Raw genomic sequence first — 16,145 nt, 5'->3', positions numbered from 1 at the left:
GTTGGTGTATTTAGGCCTAGATACTTACAGGGGAATAGACATCCGAGTGTAGCTGTAGAACTTCTGTGGGTGTCGTCTGAGGTCCCGGTAGAGGGCCTGGAACTCTCCCTTCCTCTGCCTCCTGGCTAGTAGAGGGTGCACCCACCATCTCCTGCGAGGAGCACGCCTTCTCCCCACATAGTAGTAGGTAAACAACAGGAAGGAGAGAATTCCCAGGTAATAAGCGTAAAAAATGACTGGATCCATGGTCCCAACTGCTGTCTCTGTATCCAAGGATGGTCTCCACACGTCCAGCTGTCTCCAACAATGACCCCAGAGTTTCTGCTGACCTCCCAGAACCCCAGGTATTTATACAGGTTGTTATCTCTTTAAGAATCCGGATCCGGACCGCAACCGTGTTCATACCGCACGGAAACCGTATGCAACCGGACCGGATCCGGACCGGATCGGGACTGGAACCGTACGGGTCAGGTCCGGACATCCGGTGCGGTTTTTGCAAAACCGCAAGTGTGAACGGGGCCTTAGGAGTACTTGTTGACAACAAGTTAAATAATCATATTCAATGCCAAGCAGCTGCAGATAAAGCAAATGAAATTTTTGGGGTGCGTTTAAAGGGAAATAAAAGCTTGGGATGCTATCATAATATTGTCCGTTTCGCTCTCTAGTAAGGCCACATCTGGAATATGGAATTCAGTTCTGGGCACCACATTACAGAAAAGACGATACCGTTTTAGAGCAGGTGCAGAGATGAGCAACAAAACTGATTAAGGGGATCGAAGGTCTCACTTTCCATGTAAGGTATTATTTGTCCCTTGACAGAAATCCTAGTGGTTCTGATTCTCCATACAATCACTGGGTATTGTGTAATGTCTCCGCCTCCCTGCATTAGCATTGGTCAGCCACCTTGGCAGATCTAGCTAAAACAGTAATTGCCACCACTCAACACAGGGGGGCACTGGTTTCATTTTTGCTCAAGTTTAACGGGCAACTGAACTGACAGTATATCTATAAATTACACACGCCAGCATGTGTAGTATGAGGTGCTTTTACTTACCTCTACTCCAGTTTGGATGGGGTCCCCTCTGTTGTGGTGCCCTGACCTTTATTTGTGGCTTTGACTGGAGCCAGTCGCATGGAGCATGCTCTGTCCACTCGTGCTCCCTGCAATTCCACCTAGCAGTGCAGCTCAGCCATAGCTGGTAGCATTCTGGGCAGCATGGTGGCATAGTGGTTAGCGCTCTCGCCTTTGCAGCACTGGGTCCCTGGTTCAAATCCCAGCCAGGGCACTATCTTCAAGGAGTTTGTATGTTCTCCCCGTGTCTGTGTGGGTTTCCTCCGGGCACTCCGATTTCCTCCCACATCTCAAAAACATACAGATAAGTTAATTGGCTTCCCCTAAAATTGGCCCTAGACTACAATAAATACATTGCACTATACATAAATAGACAAATGACTATGGTAGGGATTAGATTGTGAGCTCCTCCGAGGGACAGTTAGTGACAAGAATATATTCTCTGTACAGCGCTGCGTAAGATGTCGGCGCTATATAAATACTAAATAATAATAATTCTGAGCATGCATATTTCAGAAGTGCCGCTTGTACACAAGCGTCACTTATCAAGCACTCTTGCCTAGAATACTCCAGAACCTCCATGCACTACACAGTGGACAGAGCATGCACCAATCATCGTGGGGAGGGGGAGGAGGTTATGAGCAGGGCATCGGAGAAGACCACACCCAAACTAAAGGACGGGTAAGTATAATGATCAAATGAAGTAGAAAAGGAGTAGGGGTCGGCACTAGATGCTGACGTGACAACCACTAACGGTTCCAGTGACTCGCAGTGCCTCCAGACAAACATCAAGTAATTCCAGTATTAAAGAAAACAGGTTCCAGGCACCAGAAGAGTTGCAGTGCAAAATCACTGATTTATTCCATCCTCAGTAAAAACAGACACAAGAGCAGGGCAAGGGGCCCGACAGCCGTTTCGCGAGTCACACGCGCTTCCTCGGAGACCAAATACCTGAGGAAGTGAGTGTGACTCGCGAAACAGCTGTCAGATCCCATACTACACACACTGGCATATGTAGTGTTAAAGTATTAGTATCAGTTCAGGTGCTAACTAAGCAATGAAAGTCTTGCTTCACTACAATAGCAAAACAACTGTGAGCAGTATTAAGGCCCGTACTCACGGGCTGCAAAACTCGCCTGTCGCCAGCACACGTGAGCGTGTGGGCGACAGGCCGGCGACAGCTTCTCGCCAGGTCCCTCCGCGTACACATGCGGAAGAGGGACCAGCGGCAAGGCGGAAGCTGTCGCTGACGTTCCTCCTCCCCCCGCCGGAAGCTCACCGGAAGGTCTGTGAACCTCAATGGAGGTTGCTGTCGCTAGTCCGCGTACTCACGCGGACTAGCGACAGTTGCGGCGGGGGGGCAGCGGCGACTGTCGCCATGCGATTGAAAGTTTCAATCGCATGGCGACATAGCGACGGGCGACAGTTCGGGGGCGCGCGCGCGTGCGACGGCCCATACTCACGGGCGACCTGTCGCCGCAACACGCGCGCGCCGCGTGTTGAGGCGACAAAAGTCCCTCGTGAGTATGGGCCATTAGGGATGCCATGCATGTACTGTCTACACAAGGTGTTTATAACTTACAATACAAGCATAGTGTGCAGTCACATGACACACATCACTCCCCTATTACCTCTCACATGACTTTGTCCAGTCATCCCGGTTTTGTTATGTGTGTGTGTGTTTTCATCAGTAGGGGTCATGAAATTCACATTTGGGGAGCCATGGAACCTGCAATGATTATAACCGATTTTTTTTTTTAATAATTGAGTTTTCAACCAAGGCAACAACAGACAAGAAACAAAAAAACAGGACACGTCAAATAAGAGCTGAAATAAATTACTTTAACAATGAAGAATTAGGGCCTATGTACAGGGGAGCTGGGGTTTGGCACAGATAAAAATATTTAAAACAAGAAGGAAAAAGTTCCCCTTCCAAAAAAGTACACAACCAATCAAATTCTCACACGCCGGCCCAACGCCTCTCCCCCACTCATACAGCTACACAGCCAGCCTGGCCAATCAGAGACTTTCTCCTACGTAGTAGGACGCAAACAGTGGCAGCCGTTCATGGAGATGAAACTTGTGACAACTAGATGTCAACATTCACTGGTGACAGTGCTGGTTCCGGACACAGTTCCTGACAAACCTTATTCACAAGGGAAGACCACAATCCTGGAAGTCGTATTACTGTCAGAAGACAATATGGCTGCCTTGTGAGTGGTTTTATAGCCCAATTAAATCCAAACCTAAAGAAGGGATACCCTAACAACAGCCATTCTGATTTCCAAGCATAAATGGTGCATGGAAAAAGAGTGTCAGATCTGCCGCCTAACAAAATACAGCTAGCTTCCTGCCCTCTGTAGATTTAGCTGGTGGGCGGATCAAGCGGGAGAGACCATGTGACTCCCAAAGCAGGAAAAGTAATAGAGGTCAGACTACATTTCCCAATATTGTGGTAGAAAACATGGTTGAAACGTGGCTTGCAAAGGCCAGTGATAGAGGCAGTGACAAGGGTGGAGCAAGGATACAGATTGCACATTTGTTTCTTAAGCTGCATGACTCACCGCCCACGTCATCAATATTTAGTGTGAGGCACAAGAAATGGGCGGGATATTGTGTGCCAGCACAGCCGGCTGTAGACGTGCAGCTCACAGGAAGTGGAGTTTCTGAACAGGAAGACCTCAAGCTGCAGGGTTCTTGCATGTGTATGGATAGGTGCACCAGTGCTGGTAAAGTGAACATGTAACTAAAAAAGAGCCCCTTGGGGGTACTCACCTCGGGAGGGGGAAGCCTCTGGATGCTAATGATGCTTCCCCCTCCTCCTCCATTCCTCTTGTCTTGATCCTTGTGGGGACCCCGAACCATAACAATCCTGTGAGAGCCTTGCATGGGCGCACTTGCGGCTTTCGTTCGGGTTTAGATGGACATAGCCAAATCCGATCGGAACCGCTCTACTGCACAGACAACTTGGCTATTTTTGCCTGGGCCCGAACGAAAGCCGCAAATGAGCTTGCGAGAGGCACTCACAAAATTGTTATGATACTCGAGCCCGCACTGCCGACAAGCTTGCCGGTGCATTTTCGGGGGCTGCCAGCGCTGGATCGGAGCTGCAGGGGAGGACAGGGGGAAGCCTCATTAGGATCCAGAGGCTTTCCCCTCCCGAGGTAAGCACCTCCAGGGGCTTTTTTTTTTTCATTACAGGTACACTTGGGACCCTAAGCAGTAAAAATAAATGAAATCGGGACTTGCCTGAGGCTTCCTCTGGCCCACCGTAGGTCGGTAGGTCCCACGGGGTCCCTCCTGGCGCCCCTCCCAGGCCTGCTGCAGAATTGACGACCGGCGACACCAGGGCTGAGTGTCGGGCTGTCACTTTCTTAACGGTGACCCTACGCGTGACAGTACTGCACATGCGCGGTTTGAAGTTAGAAAACTGCACATGCTCAGTACTGTCAAGCCGGCTGACATGATGGCACGTAGCGTCACTGTTAAGGAAGTGTCTGGGTGTCAACGGTCGTCAATTCTGCAGCGAGGCTGGGAGGGAGCCAGGAGGATGCCGTGGGACCTCCTGAACTACGGTGGGCTGGGGGAAGCCCCAAGTAAGTACCAATTTTGTTCATTTTTACTGATCAGGGTCCCTTTAAGCAAGGCTATTAAATATTTTCAATTATAAAATGCTGTGCCAAAAGCATCATTGAGGCTACTTACACACCAGGATGTTGCGTTTAGGGGACATTATAGGGCACATAACGTGCCCTTAACGCAACGCGTGGTGGTGTTGGAGCAGGACGCTACCAAGAGCCGCATTACAAGCAGCTCTTGGTGCGCCTGCTCTGTCGGAGGCGCTGCGGAGACCACGTGAGCGGAGCTCTCCGCATCACGTGGTCCCGCCAGCCAATCAGCGACCGCTCCAAAGAGTAAACACTGCAAGTGCAGTGAATGCCAAGTAGCCATGTGTGCCTGGCTACGTAGCGGCCTCTCCCCGCCTCCTCTCCGCCCCTAAAATAAAAAAAACACCCGTACTGAGCAAGTGCAAACAGACTAACGCGGCTTAGCCGCAAGATAAAGTACTGCATGCAGTACGTTGTCTTGACGTGAATCGTTACCGTGTAACGCAACGTGGGCACTGTGAACAGCCCATTGATTTTTTCATTGCTGTGCGGTGGGGGTGCGTTACAGGCTGCTCTAACGTGCGCCTGTAACATCCCACTGTGAAAGCAGCCTCACACTAAACCACCCGTGTGCTTTCAGAGTTTAACAACTTCAGCTCCGGGCTTAGTTCAGCTTGAATTTGAAATCCTAAAATCTTTTTTTTTTTTTATTTAACCAAAGTTCTCAGAGTTCACCTCGCTACATTTTGGTTCTCTCTCAATAACTTATCTGGTCACAGCCAGACGAGTCCCCTGGTCTCCGCTGTCTTCTTCTCCACTCTGGGCTCCAGCTTCACTGTACTTCCTGTCCGGGGAAGTTTAAACAGTAGAGGGCACTCTACTGTTTAAACTTCCTGCCGGGACAGGAAGAAGTGAAGCCTGCCGGACTCGGAGCCCAGCGCGGAGAAGAAGCAGCGGTGACAGAGGGGAACTCGCGCCTGCTGGATCAGGTAATTGCCGCTAGCGTCGTTTTGTCGGGCATTCGAACGCCGCTATCGATGCACTCCCGACCCGCTGGCGATCGAGCAAAATCTTCCGCAGGAATTGACGGGAACGATCGATTTTGGATGGAAATCGATCGTTCAGTCAGCGTTTGTGCAACGATTTCACAACCGATTCGATCACAGTGATCGAATCGGCTGTATATCGGCGGGAAAATCGGTAATTGTATGGGCCCCTTAAGGCTACCAGACCTCAGGGCAAATAGAGAAGTTTATCATTCAAACACTTTGGGATCGATCCACAAAGAATGTGAGGTAAAAAGTCTATGAGTAGGAACACACTAGGCAGAATTGCATATGCGTTTTCCATAGCACATAGTGGTAAACGCATATATATATACGATTCTGCCTGGGGTGTTCCTATTCTAAAAGGATACTTTCACACGGGGGCATTGAATAGTGTTCCCTGGAAAAACAGGAAAGCAATGGGGGAAAAGTCCCATCACACTTCATATGCGGGTTGCGTTGTCTATAGTGAAGCATACAGTCAATGAAAAGTATGCTTCACTGCCGCTGTGAACACATGCATTATGCAGTAACTGTTATATTAATTATAATTATAGTAATTATGTCTGGATCCGTCGCACAACAATTCTAACGCTCCGATGTGATCGCACCATTACAATATAATTGCATCTTGTTAGCAATGTGATTTTTTTTGTCTATATTGACGCAACGCACCAGTGTGAAAGTAGCCTATTTGTACATCAGCCTGGATGAAGATTTAAATTAAAATAAAACACTTTCAAATGACTCTATTTTACATTGAGTCTTCAGGTAAACTTTTAAACCCGTCTGGGGACTAAAGAGAATATACTCACCTACTCTCTGGCAGTCTTCATGCTAGCAGGTTCCTCTGATAGCTATGACCTACCATATATATCTCAGTTATACCATTCTTTTTGGACACTGAGGTCTGGTTCACACTAACAGTTCTGCAGCGTTAAACGCTGTCCATTCAAATGAACGGACAGTTTTCCGTACAATCGCTTATTGGTTGTTTAACATTGTTTGCACAACGTAGCGTTCTGATCCTGATTTTTGCCACTGCCTGCTGCTTAGCCCTTCCTGAAAGCAACATGTTGTTTCCACCATTTCCCATTTCCCACCACACTTCTGTGTCCCCCTGCGGGGGTATCCCGGGAAGCGCCGCCAATAGATGCTTTTCTGCAAGCTTGCCCGAGAGAGGAGAGAGGACGATCTATCAAACCCAGAGCCTTCCCTCTCCTTAGGCAAGTATGTTTTTTTCTTTATTTAGGTTTACATTCACTTTAAAGCTGTTATAAAGGGGTGCAAAAGGGCTGGTCCCATTGTAAAACAGGTCACATCCTTTGTGATTTGACCTCAAATCCTTAGGGAGAGCGTTGGGCCACGACACAATCACTCAACAATCCTTCCACGACAGTCCGCTACACCCGCAAACCATCAAACCTCCGTTTTGTGCTGCATATTGTAAAATATATCATAGAAGGACACACCCTCTGTAGGTACAATGAAGGATCCTTATGCTAAACCAGCCATGTCTGCATATTTTTTGTTTTTGAAAGGGGGGAGTTCCACCAAAATCATTGCATTGTACACTAGAAACCCACGTCATGTCCTTCTGCCCTCCCACCCGTATCAATAAGTTAAAAATCACCATCCTTTTTGAAAAACTTCAGAAAAAAAGTTTACCCATCCAAATCAGTCTTGTGGCTTTTTTTTCCTGAAATAAAAGTCTTTCGTCTCTCCTGTTGGGTCTGAAAGAGTTCCTGGGAAAGTAGTCATTGTTTATAATTTAAATAAGAATTTTTTTTTAATTCCAGAATATACACAACATATCCAAAAATCCATGTTTGTATACTGAAGTGAAAACATGCCCCAGTGTTGGTCAGCTTGGCCAGCAGGTGGCGCTGTAAAAGGCTCAGGAAAAGATGATGCTTGGACGTTTCGGTCTTGGAGGGGGTGGAGTTGTTAGGCACAAAAGCGCACTGCCTGGCTGACAGTCTTGTCCAGTGGGTTCAGCTCCGAAGCGGGAGGAAGGGTCTGAGAGATCTTGACCTGGGAGTGCAGGGAGGTAGGTAGGAATGGCTTTAGAAATTGTACAGAGGTAGGTGGGAGTCAGAGCAGAGCGTAAGCAGTTTATGGCGAGTTCCGAGGCTCCGCAGCGTGCCGGCGCAGTGTTGTTGGAATGTCACGATGTGGGATAGATTTTCGCCCCCCAAGTGCCGGAATTCTTACAGCGCAAACATTTGAGCATCACAACGACCCCCTTGTCTTCCTGCTGCTCTTCCCTGCTGTCACCACGCTGCGCTATACTCGGACGGCCGTCGCTGCCCCTGCGGTTAGCGGCACACGGGATCCGCAGTCATAGTCCAGGTCCACCACTGTGTGGGCTCCAGTTATCCGGCCTCGAGAGGAACCCGACTGCTGGTCCCGGAAACTCTGAATGTAGCTCTGGAAAACAAAAAAAGAGAGAGAAAGGTGAAAGACCTACTCAATGCTTCACAATGATAAAAAACAGGATCTAGAAGGAAGGACCATACACCGATTAGCCAAGACATGAAAACCACATTCCTAAAACTGTGCAGGAACCCATTGTGCTTCCAAAACACCTCTGGATCAAGTCATGGATGCTACAAGACCTTGGAACGTAGTTAGCAGCGAACCCTTTAGGTCCTGTAAGATTCCATGAATAAGCCTTTTTCCCAGCACATCACACAGATACTCAACCAGATTAAGATCTTGAGAATTTTGATAGGAAACAGAATTCATTAGACCAGGTCACCTTTTCCAGTGCTCTATGTGTACTTGTAATACTCAATGGTGCTATGATGGTTCATCTGCTCATTGCAGGTACTTTCGGTGGTGGACCAAGGTCAGTTCTGGCACTCTGCTCTGGTTCCATATTCAACACGCTGCCATGCATTGGGGTTGATTCACAAAGCCGTGCTAAGTCATAGCACGGCCGCGCTATGCTTCACATAAAACTTTACATGCGCTATAACAAACATTTGCGCACGTTCACGCGGCACAATGCACTCAAAAGTATGCGTTGCACCACATGAACGCATGCAAACGTTTGTTATAGCACGCGTAAAGTTTTATGCAAGGTAAACTGCGCGCAAAGCATAGCGCGGCAGAGGCAGGACAAGGTCCTCCAGCACCCAAGGCTGAGACACCAAAGTGCGCCCCTCCATCCCTGCCACCCCAGCCGTCACACACTGATTGCTATTAGACTAAGAGGGCCACAGGGCCCACAACCTCCCCAACACCTTAATATCTAGTTATCTGGCTTGCAGTCACTGCCATGTATCCCCTTTTCTTATTTCTTTCTGCTTCAAACACAATTAGGAATGACAGCTGAATGAATTCTGCGCCCCCTCCTACACTGCGCCCTGAGGCTGGAGCCTCTCCAGCCTATGCCTCGGCCCGGCCCTGTAGCGCGGCCATGCTATGACTTAGCACGGCTTTGTGAATCTACCTCATTGTGTGTTTTTACTCATAAGTTTATCCTATGGCCAACTTTAAAGGACACAGAGGTGAAATTAATTATTGCATGACTCAGCTGCTGTAGCGGGCCAAACAGCTGAGCGAGGAGGAGGAGCGGGAAGAGAAAGAGGGACATACAAGCCTACAGGAGCTGGAAGAAGCCCAGGTTGGTGAAGTTTTTCAGTAAATTGGGTTATAGAAGCTGCTGTGTGGGATTAGACTAAAGGCCCATACACACGTTGGATTTTTTTAAACGACGGGTCGCTTGGACGTCCTGTCGTTCAGACGCCAAATCGGGCGTGTGTACAGTCCGTCGTTCAGCTGATAAGACTAGTTTTGAGCGATCCGCCAGGCGGATCACTCAAAACTAGTCTTATCAGCTGAACGACGGACTGTACACATGCCCAATTTGGCGTCCGAACGACTGAACGACAGGACGTCCATACGACCCGTCGTTTAAAAAAAATCAGACGTGTGTATGGGCCTTTATTGGGCTAGTATCAGGATCTGAGCAATACTGATAAGGGCCAAGTTGTAATGGTGGGATTACTGGCAGAGCATCACTATGGGGTCTTATTGGGTATTCCTGGTATGCGGCGGTTGCATCTGCGCCTGTTGAAAATGGTGCAGGATACTGGTAGTGGAATATTGGTACATTGGCTGATATTCTACTAACGTATATACTCGAATACAAGTTGACCTTGCGTATAAGTCGACTCCAATATTTGACCCTCTTAAGCTGATTCTTTATTGATTCAAGTATAAGTCTACCCAGCAAAGTTAATGGCTGCACTTGGGGACCAGGAGAGGTTAATGACTGCACTGCATACAGTATTACAGCCATTTACCCCTCCTGTCCTGTGCAGCCAATACCTCCTCCAGGCCCCCAAGTGCAGCAATTATTCACCCCCTTTATGCAGCCCAGTATTTCCCCCTGCCCCTTTCCTTATTTGCTGTGACCAGGACTTTCAGACCTGTGTTTTCTTGGCATTTCCTTTCCTCAAAGTATCACTTACCACAGGGTAAATTGCTGCAAATGGGAATGTCATTAGTAGTACACACATTACTCAGTGTGCTCAGTGTTTCCTGTGACTCGTGTATAAGTCGACCCCTATACTTTTATGAAGTGAATCTGACCTAAATTTCTAGACCAATACTCGAGTATATACAGTACTTCATTCAAATAGTAAAATATCAGTAATATTTACCGATGCTTAACTATGACCTAACTTACTTACTTACACACAAAACTCTCCTCTGGTGGTTCCTATCACTTAACCCCCCCAATGATGCCTAACCCTTTCACCCCCCCACCCCCCGGTGGGCAACTAACCTCAACCCTCCCCCCCAAGTGGGCAGCTAACCTCTACTCCCTCTTCTCACCTGACCTTAACCACCCTCCTTTAAAACACATCCTGTTTCGAAGGGTGACTGCTATAATATCGGGCGCAGGAGCTGCCCACTATACGAACCGTGGCTACAAGTAGCCGCAGTTCGCACAGCGGTGCGGCCCCTTTTAAACAGGACACCACCTGTACCCTTTTCAACTGCTCTGTTGGTTACTAATAAAAGCGCTCTGATGAAGAGCAACAGGTCAAATACCGTAACTACAGGGTCCTGGGCGCCCAAGGCTTATTGATGTGCTATGGCGAGCAAAGACTAGTCTGTCTATTCCGATCCCCGAGGAGATCTACTGTAGCACAGACATACTGTTGGCCAAGCATCTGCGGGATGTGCTGAAAAACAAGTTGGATCCATGGAGGCCTCATCTTGAACTTACTTAAAGGAGCTGCTGCTAACTTCTTAGAACTAGATACCAATCACAGGATGAACTTTGGTGGTCTTGTGTGGTCGGTCCATGCCTAGATGGGTCCGAGCTGTATTGATGGCACAAATATTAGGCAGCGGTTTTAATACATTGGCTAAGCAGTGCTTATCATCACTACACAAGTCAGTTTGTAGCTGAATACCATGAAATATTATTTTTAAGAGTCATTCTGCAAGTGCTAAACTTTCGCTTGGTATGTGTATATGAGTGTACAGCAGTATCTGCACTCGTGTGTGTCAATCCCACCACATGCTCACCCGTCTGATTAGCAGATTCAATCAAGTCATCATGAAATATCAATGCATGTGCGGCCAGCTTCAGTCTTTTGCAGGATCACTCTATATCCCGAGGCAGTTTACCTACTATTCAAAAATTTCCTTTTGGGTTTGTTCACACCTTTTCGCATTTGTTTAAGTGCCAGCGATTTTAAAAATTGCCCTAAAAACGCTTGTGCAATGATTCCCTATGAGAGAGTTCACATCTGAGCGGTTCGATTCCAATCCGCTCACCAAAGCGCTGCCTGTACCATTTTTGGGGCAATTTGCCTATAATAGCAGATATAGGGAAATCGCAAAACGCTTGAAGCGCTTGGTATAGTGATTTCCTCAGCGCTTTTAAGAATAAATACATTGGGCTTGATTCACTAAACCGTGATAACCGATGTCGCAGTCGCACGCAAACAAAAACGGTCGTTCTTTCACGCACAAATTCACGGTTTCACGTGAAAATTCGTGACTGCGCGCAAAAAAATGTTATGCGCGTTATAAAGCGCGCAAAATGCTAGTGAGACTGTGATATCAGTTATCACGGTTTAGCGAGTCAAGCCCATTGTATTTATTATTTTCCGGGTCAAAGAGTTCACTTCCTGATATGCGTCAGGAAGTGAAAAAACAAATCGCTCTGCAAAAGCACTTTGAAAAGCGCCTTACATAAAATCGCAAAGTGCAGGTAAGCGCCGGGAGGGGGAAAAAAAATCACACAAAAAATCGTAAATTGCTGGCATCAGCGATTTCGATTTTAGATGTGAAGAAAGCCTTTCTGTTATAGCAAACCTGAGCTGAAAATAAACTGATGAGATAAACCATTTTATCTATCCACCTACTCCTAAATGTGACCTTTTTTTTTAAAGTCACACAAATTTGTGTTTAAAAGCTAAAAAAGTACTGTAGGTTTAATGTTTTTCATTGTCTCAGCTGAATAACAGTCTTTTAAGGTACATACACACGTTGGATTTTTGCAAACGACCGGCCGTTTGGACCTCAAATCAGGCATGTGTCGGTCGTTCACCTGATAAGACTGGTTTTGACAGATCCGCTTGGCGGATCGTTCAAATCCAGTCTTATCAGGTGAATGACCGACTGTACACACGCCCGATTTGACGTCCGAACCACCGGATGTTCAATTGTCCAAACGACCGGTCGATTGAAAAATCCGACATGTGTATGAGCCTATAGTGTTCCGGAGACACAACCTATGAACTATTGACCTTGGTTTTTATCTCTTCCCTGAAGCAAAAGTTGTTCTCAGGCAGGCAGGAGTTTTATGGCTGTAATTACTTAAGCTGAATACCCACAACTCACTTTTTCCTGGCGATTTTCCCACCGAGCACTACTTTGAGCGACAAGCAATTGCTTCCGCAATCATGCAACGTGGGTACAGACACGCAATCACGCAGTCGTCATTTAGCGTTGCACGACAATAATGACCATCGTGGCGGATTGGATCTTTAAGACCCTTGACGACTCTGCACAAAGTACCGCGATCGCTTGACTTCCCGTTCCCGCCCATCGTGTAATGCCGTGTGACATCACGCATATCCGCCGGCTGAAGATGGACACTCGTCGTCATGGAGACATTGCTGGATCCATCTTTCTTGTCGCTGCGGTGAGTAATCAGCTTTATCAGTGAGAGTTACCCAATAGTCCAAAGCTAGGCCTGACTAAAAGAAATTGTCATTTGCATACATGAATTCTTAACCCTTTTAGGGAAGGAGAAAAAAAGTAACACAGCCTAGTTTTATGTATGCATGGCACTGTACATACAGATATTTTTCTCATCATGTCACATGTCAGTTCAGGTACCCTTTAACCGGGGTAAATGAAAAATTCCATAACAACAAAGCAGGAGACTTACCGGGGAAATAACGTCACCATCAAACCGGCGTATAGGGGTGGGCTTCCTCCGGAACGCGGGCTCGGGTGGGTGGGGCGTTTTGTGCTGGGGGTGAGGATGATGATGGTGAGGCCTCTTCTTCTTCTTCTTTTTCTCCTTTCGCTCTTCTCGCTGTTTGATCTTCATGAGCTGGACTCTGCGCTGCTGCCGGCTGATGATAACTGGAAGGAAACAATGCATTTCATTATGAGAAATCTAACAGGAGATGAATATACAGTATAATCTTGTTATGATAAACTCGGGTATAGTAAACTACCTCTCCAGGTCCCGGCCAATCTCCACTATAAGTCTAAGGGAGCAACACCTGATTTAGTAAACTGATATAATAAAACGTAAGGAGAGTGCAAAACTAAGGAGAGTGGAGAGGAGAGAGCTAAGTCCCGCCCACGGAGGTATCGGAGCCATTCGGATTACAGATGCAAGTGGCTTATCATCAGGACCGGATTTACATCACGGGAGCCTATAGGCACAGATGTCCTGGCGCCCTAGACCATGCCCTCCATGAACTTACAAACACACGCCGAACCGCACCATCATAGGTGCCCCTTAATACTGAGGATAGCTCTGGCTACCTAATACTAAAAGCTATCCTCAGTATTAAGTAACTAGAGGTGCTCCCAAGTATTCAGTACAGTAGCTAGAGATGCCACCAGCTGAAGGGATATTTTGTCAGTGGAATGCCAAGAGCAGGCTGAGTAACCTCACTCTCACCAGAACTCTGCATAGGTAAGGTAGGAGGGAGGCGCTCTAGGAGGGGAGTGAGCTGCCTTTCCATCACCAGACGCCTGTAGGCACGTGCCTACAGTGCCTTATGGTAAATCCTGCCTTGCTTATCATAATAATGGCTGAATTTTGTAGTGAGGCTTCATGATTGGCTCAAGTGTGAGCATAAGTTTTGCAGGACACGCGCTGCAAGTCCCACCCACAGAGGTGTCAGAGCCACTCACAAGCAGAGAGTGGCTGCCTCTATTCAGTGACGGCTGCAATTCTTAAGGAGCCCTGGATACTGTACCAGTGATTTGTCCAGCCTGGCTATGCAGCCCTAAGGTATACCGTACTTACTTTGTAGCCCACCAAATGTGCAAGTGCTTGTTCTGTACCTCCAATGGGAGGACAGAGTTGCTTCTGTGCAGCAGAGAATGTACCGGGGCATGCTGGGATATTTCTAGGACAATATCTGATATAGTAACCTTCTGATATAGTAAACCACGTTTCCTGGTCCCTTGGAGTTTACTATAACGAGATATACTGTACTTATTTATTTGGCCTCAGAACAGGAGCTCGTGTAAGTATTATTTTGTTTTTCCTATTAGGCTATGGTGTCCACATCCAGGGTCCCCTGCAGACATCAGACCAGCCTTCAGTAGAGATGATCAATATGAGGCTGTGAGCAGTTTGCATTTAGCCCAGGCATGGGCAAACTTGGCCCTCCAGCTGTTGAGGAACTACAAGTCCCACAATGCATTGCAGGAGTCTGACAGCCACAGTCATGACTCATAAAGGCAAATGCATTGTGGGACTTGTAGTTCCGTAACAGCTGGAGGGACGCGTTTGCCCATGCCTGGTCTAGAGCAATCAGATGGAAGTATATTTGATTGATTCAGTTCCATGCTGCATGCAATTTGCATTCAAGCTGTGGAGTTATTTGCACCTAATTGACCAGTATAGTCTACAAGCTAAACCGCCTCGGCTCCGACTCTATGACTCCGACGCCACAGCCCTGAGTGCTTGTTTCGGGTGTGTGATTCAGACACAACTGCAGCCAAATAGATCAGCAGGACAGCCAGGCAACTGGTATTGTTTAAGGGGAAATAAATATGGAGGCCTCCATACTGTATGTTTCTCAACTCTGGTTCCTTTTAAGGGAGAACTGCATCAAGTGTTATTGAATTAGGCCCTCACTAAGAATACTACAGTAAAATCCACTTAAAGCGGACCTGAACTCAGAACGTCCTCTCTGCTCTAAAAGATAAGCAACAGCATAATAACCTTTACAGAAAAACCTTTCATTGTTACAGCTGATAGAAATCCTGCAATAAATCAGCAGTGTGTCTACTTCCCGCTTTCATGGAAGCAGACATAGAGTTAACTGCATGTGCTTTCAGATGGCCTTATCTGCCATGGTCAGGTGACACAGGGAAGAGATCAAATTACAATTTGTGATGAAACACAGATAAGGGGGGATTAGACAGACTAAACTCTGTAAACAAATACAGGGGGCATTAAGGTAGCCATACACTGGTCGATTTGCCATCAGATTCGACCAACTGACAGATCCCTCTCTGATCGAATCTGATCAGAGGGATCGTATGGCTACCTTTACTGCAAACAGATTGTGAACCGATTTCAGCCTGAAACCGATCACAATCTGTTGTGGTGGTGGTGCTGCCGCCGCTCCCCCCGCATACATTACCTGCTCCGCCGGCGCGACTCCAGTCCCCAGGTCACCGCTGCTCCGTCTCCGCTCTGGTCTCCGGCCCCGGCATGCTTTACTTCTTCCTGCCCGGCAGGAAGTTTAAACAGTAGAGCGCCCTCTACTGTTTAAACTTCCTGCCGGGCCGGAGGAACTGAAGCATGCCGGAGACCAGCACGGACACGGAGCAGCGGTGACCGGGCGTAGTCGTGCCGACGGAGCAGGTAATGTATTGCCGCTCTATTGCGTCAGTCGTCGGGCACTCGAACGCCGCTAGCGACGCGCTCCCTACCCACGGGCGATCGACGCTAATTTTCCGCATGGAGCGATCGACGGGATCAGACGAAAAGGATCGAAATTCGGCGTGTAGCGCGAACGATTGGCAGCAGATTCGATCCCAGTGAATCTGCTGTCGAGACGGCGGCGAATCGGGCCAGTGTATGGCCACCTTTACTCTTTGTGTCCCTTCTGTTCTGTGCAAGAGTTCAGGTCCACTTTAAAGTAAACTTCACAGGACCAGGCCAAGTAGTTCTCTACATCA

At 47.6% G+C, this 16,145-nt stretch overlaps 1 protein-coding gene across 4 annotated transcripts in view; it reads right to left on the bottom strand.

Annotated features, from left to right (window-relative positions):
- Window positions 1-2,893: 2,893 nt before the first annotated feature.
- Window positions 2,894-16,145, bottom strand: part of TMEM198 (transmembrane protein 198) — a 104,780-nt gene continuing 91,528 nt past the window's right edge. For all 4 annotated transcript variants that reach the window (XM_068245949.1, XM_068245948.1, XM_068245945.1 and 1 more), the window contains exons 4-5: window positions 13,153-13,352; window positions 2,894-8,156 (exon numbers count right to left, since the gene is read on the bottom strand). In XM_068245949.1, coding sequence (XP_068102050.1) covers window positions 8,013-8,156; window positions 13,153-13,352 — 344 coding nt within the window. In that variant the 3' untranslated portion in view covers window positions 2,894-8,012. The remainder of the gene's footprint in view (window positions 8,157-13,152; window positions 13,353-16,145) is intronic.

Source organism: Hyperolius riggenbachi, chromosome 7 (genome assembly GCF_040937935.1).
Source record: "Hyperolius riggenbachi isolate aHypRig1 chromosome 7, aHypRig1.pri, whole genome shotgun sequence".
In the NCBI taxonomy this organism is placed as follows: Eukaryota; Metazoa; Chordata; class Amphibia; order Anura; family Hyperoliidae; genus Hyperolius; species Hyperolius riggenbachi.
This window is presented reverse-complemented; position numbering and strand designations above follow the sequence as displayed.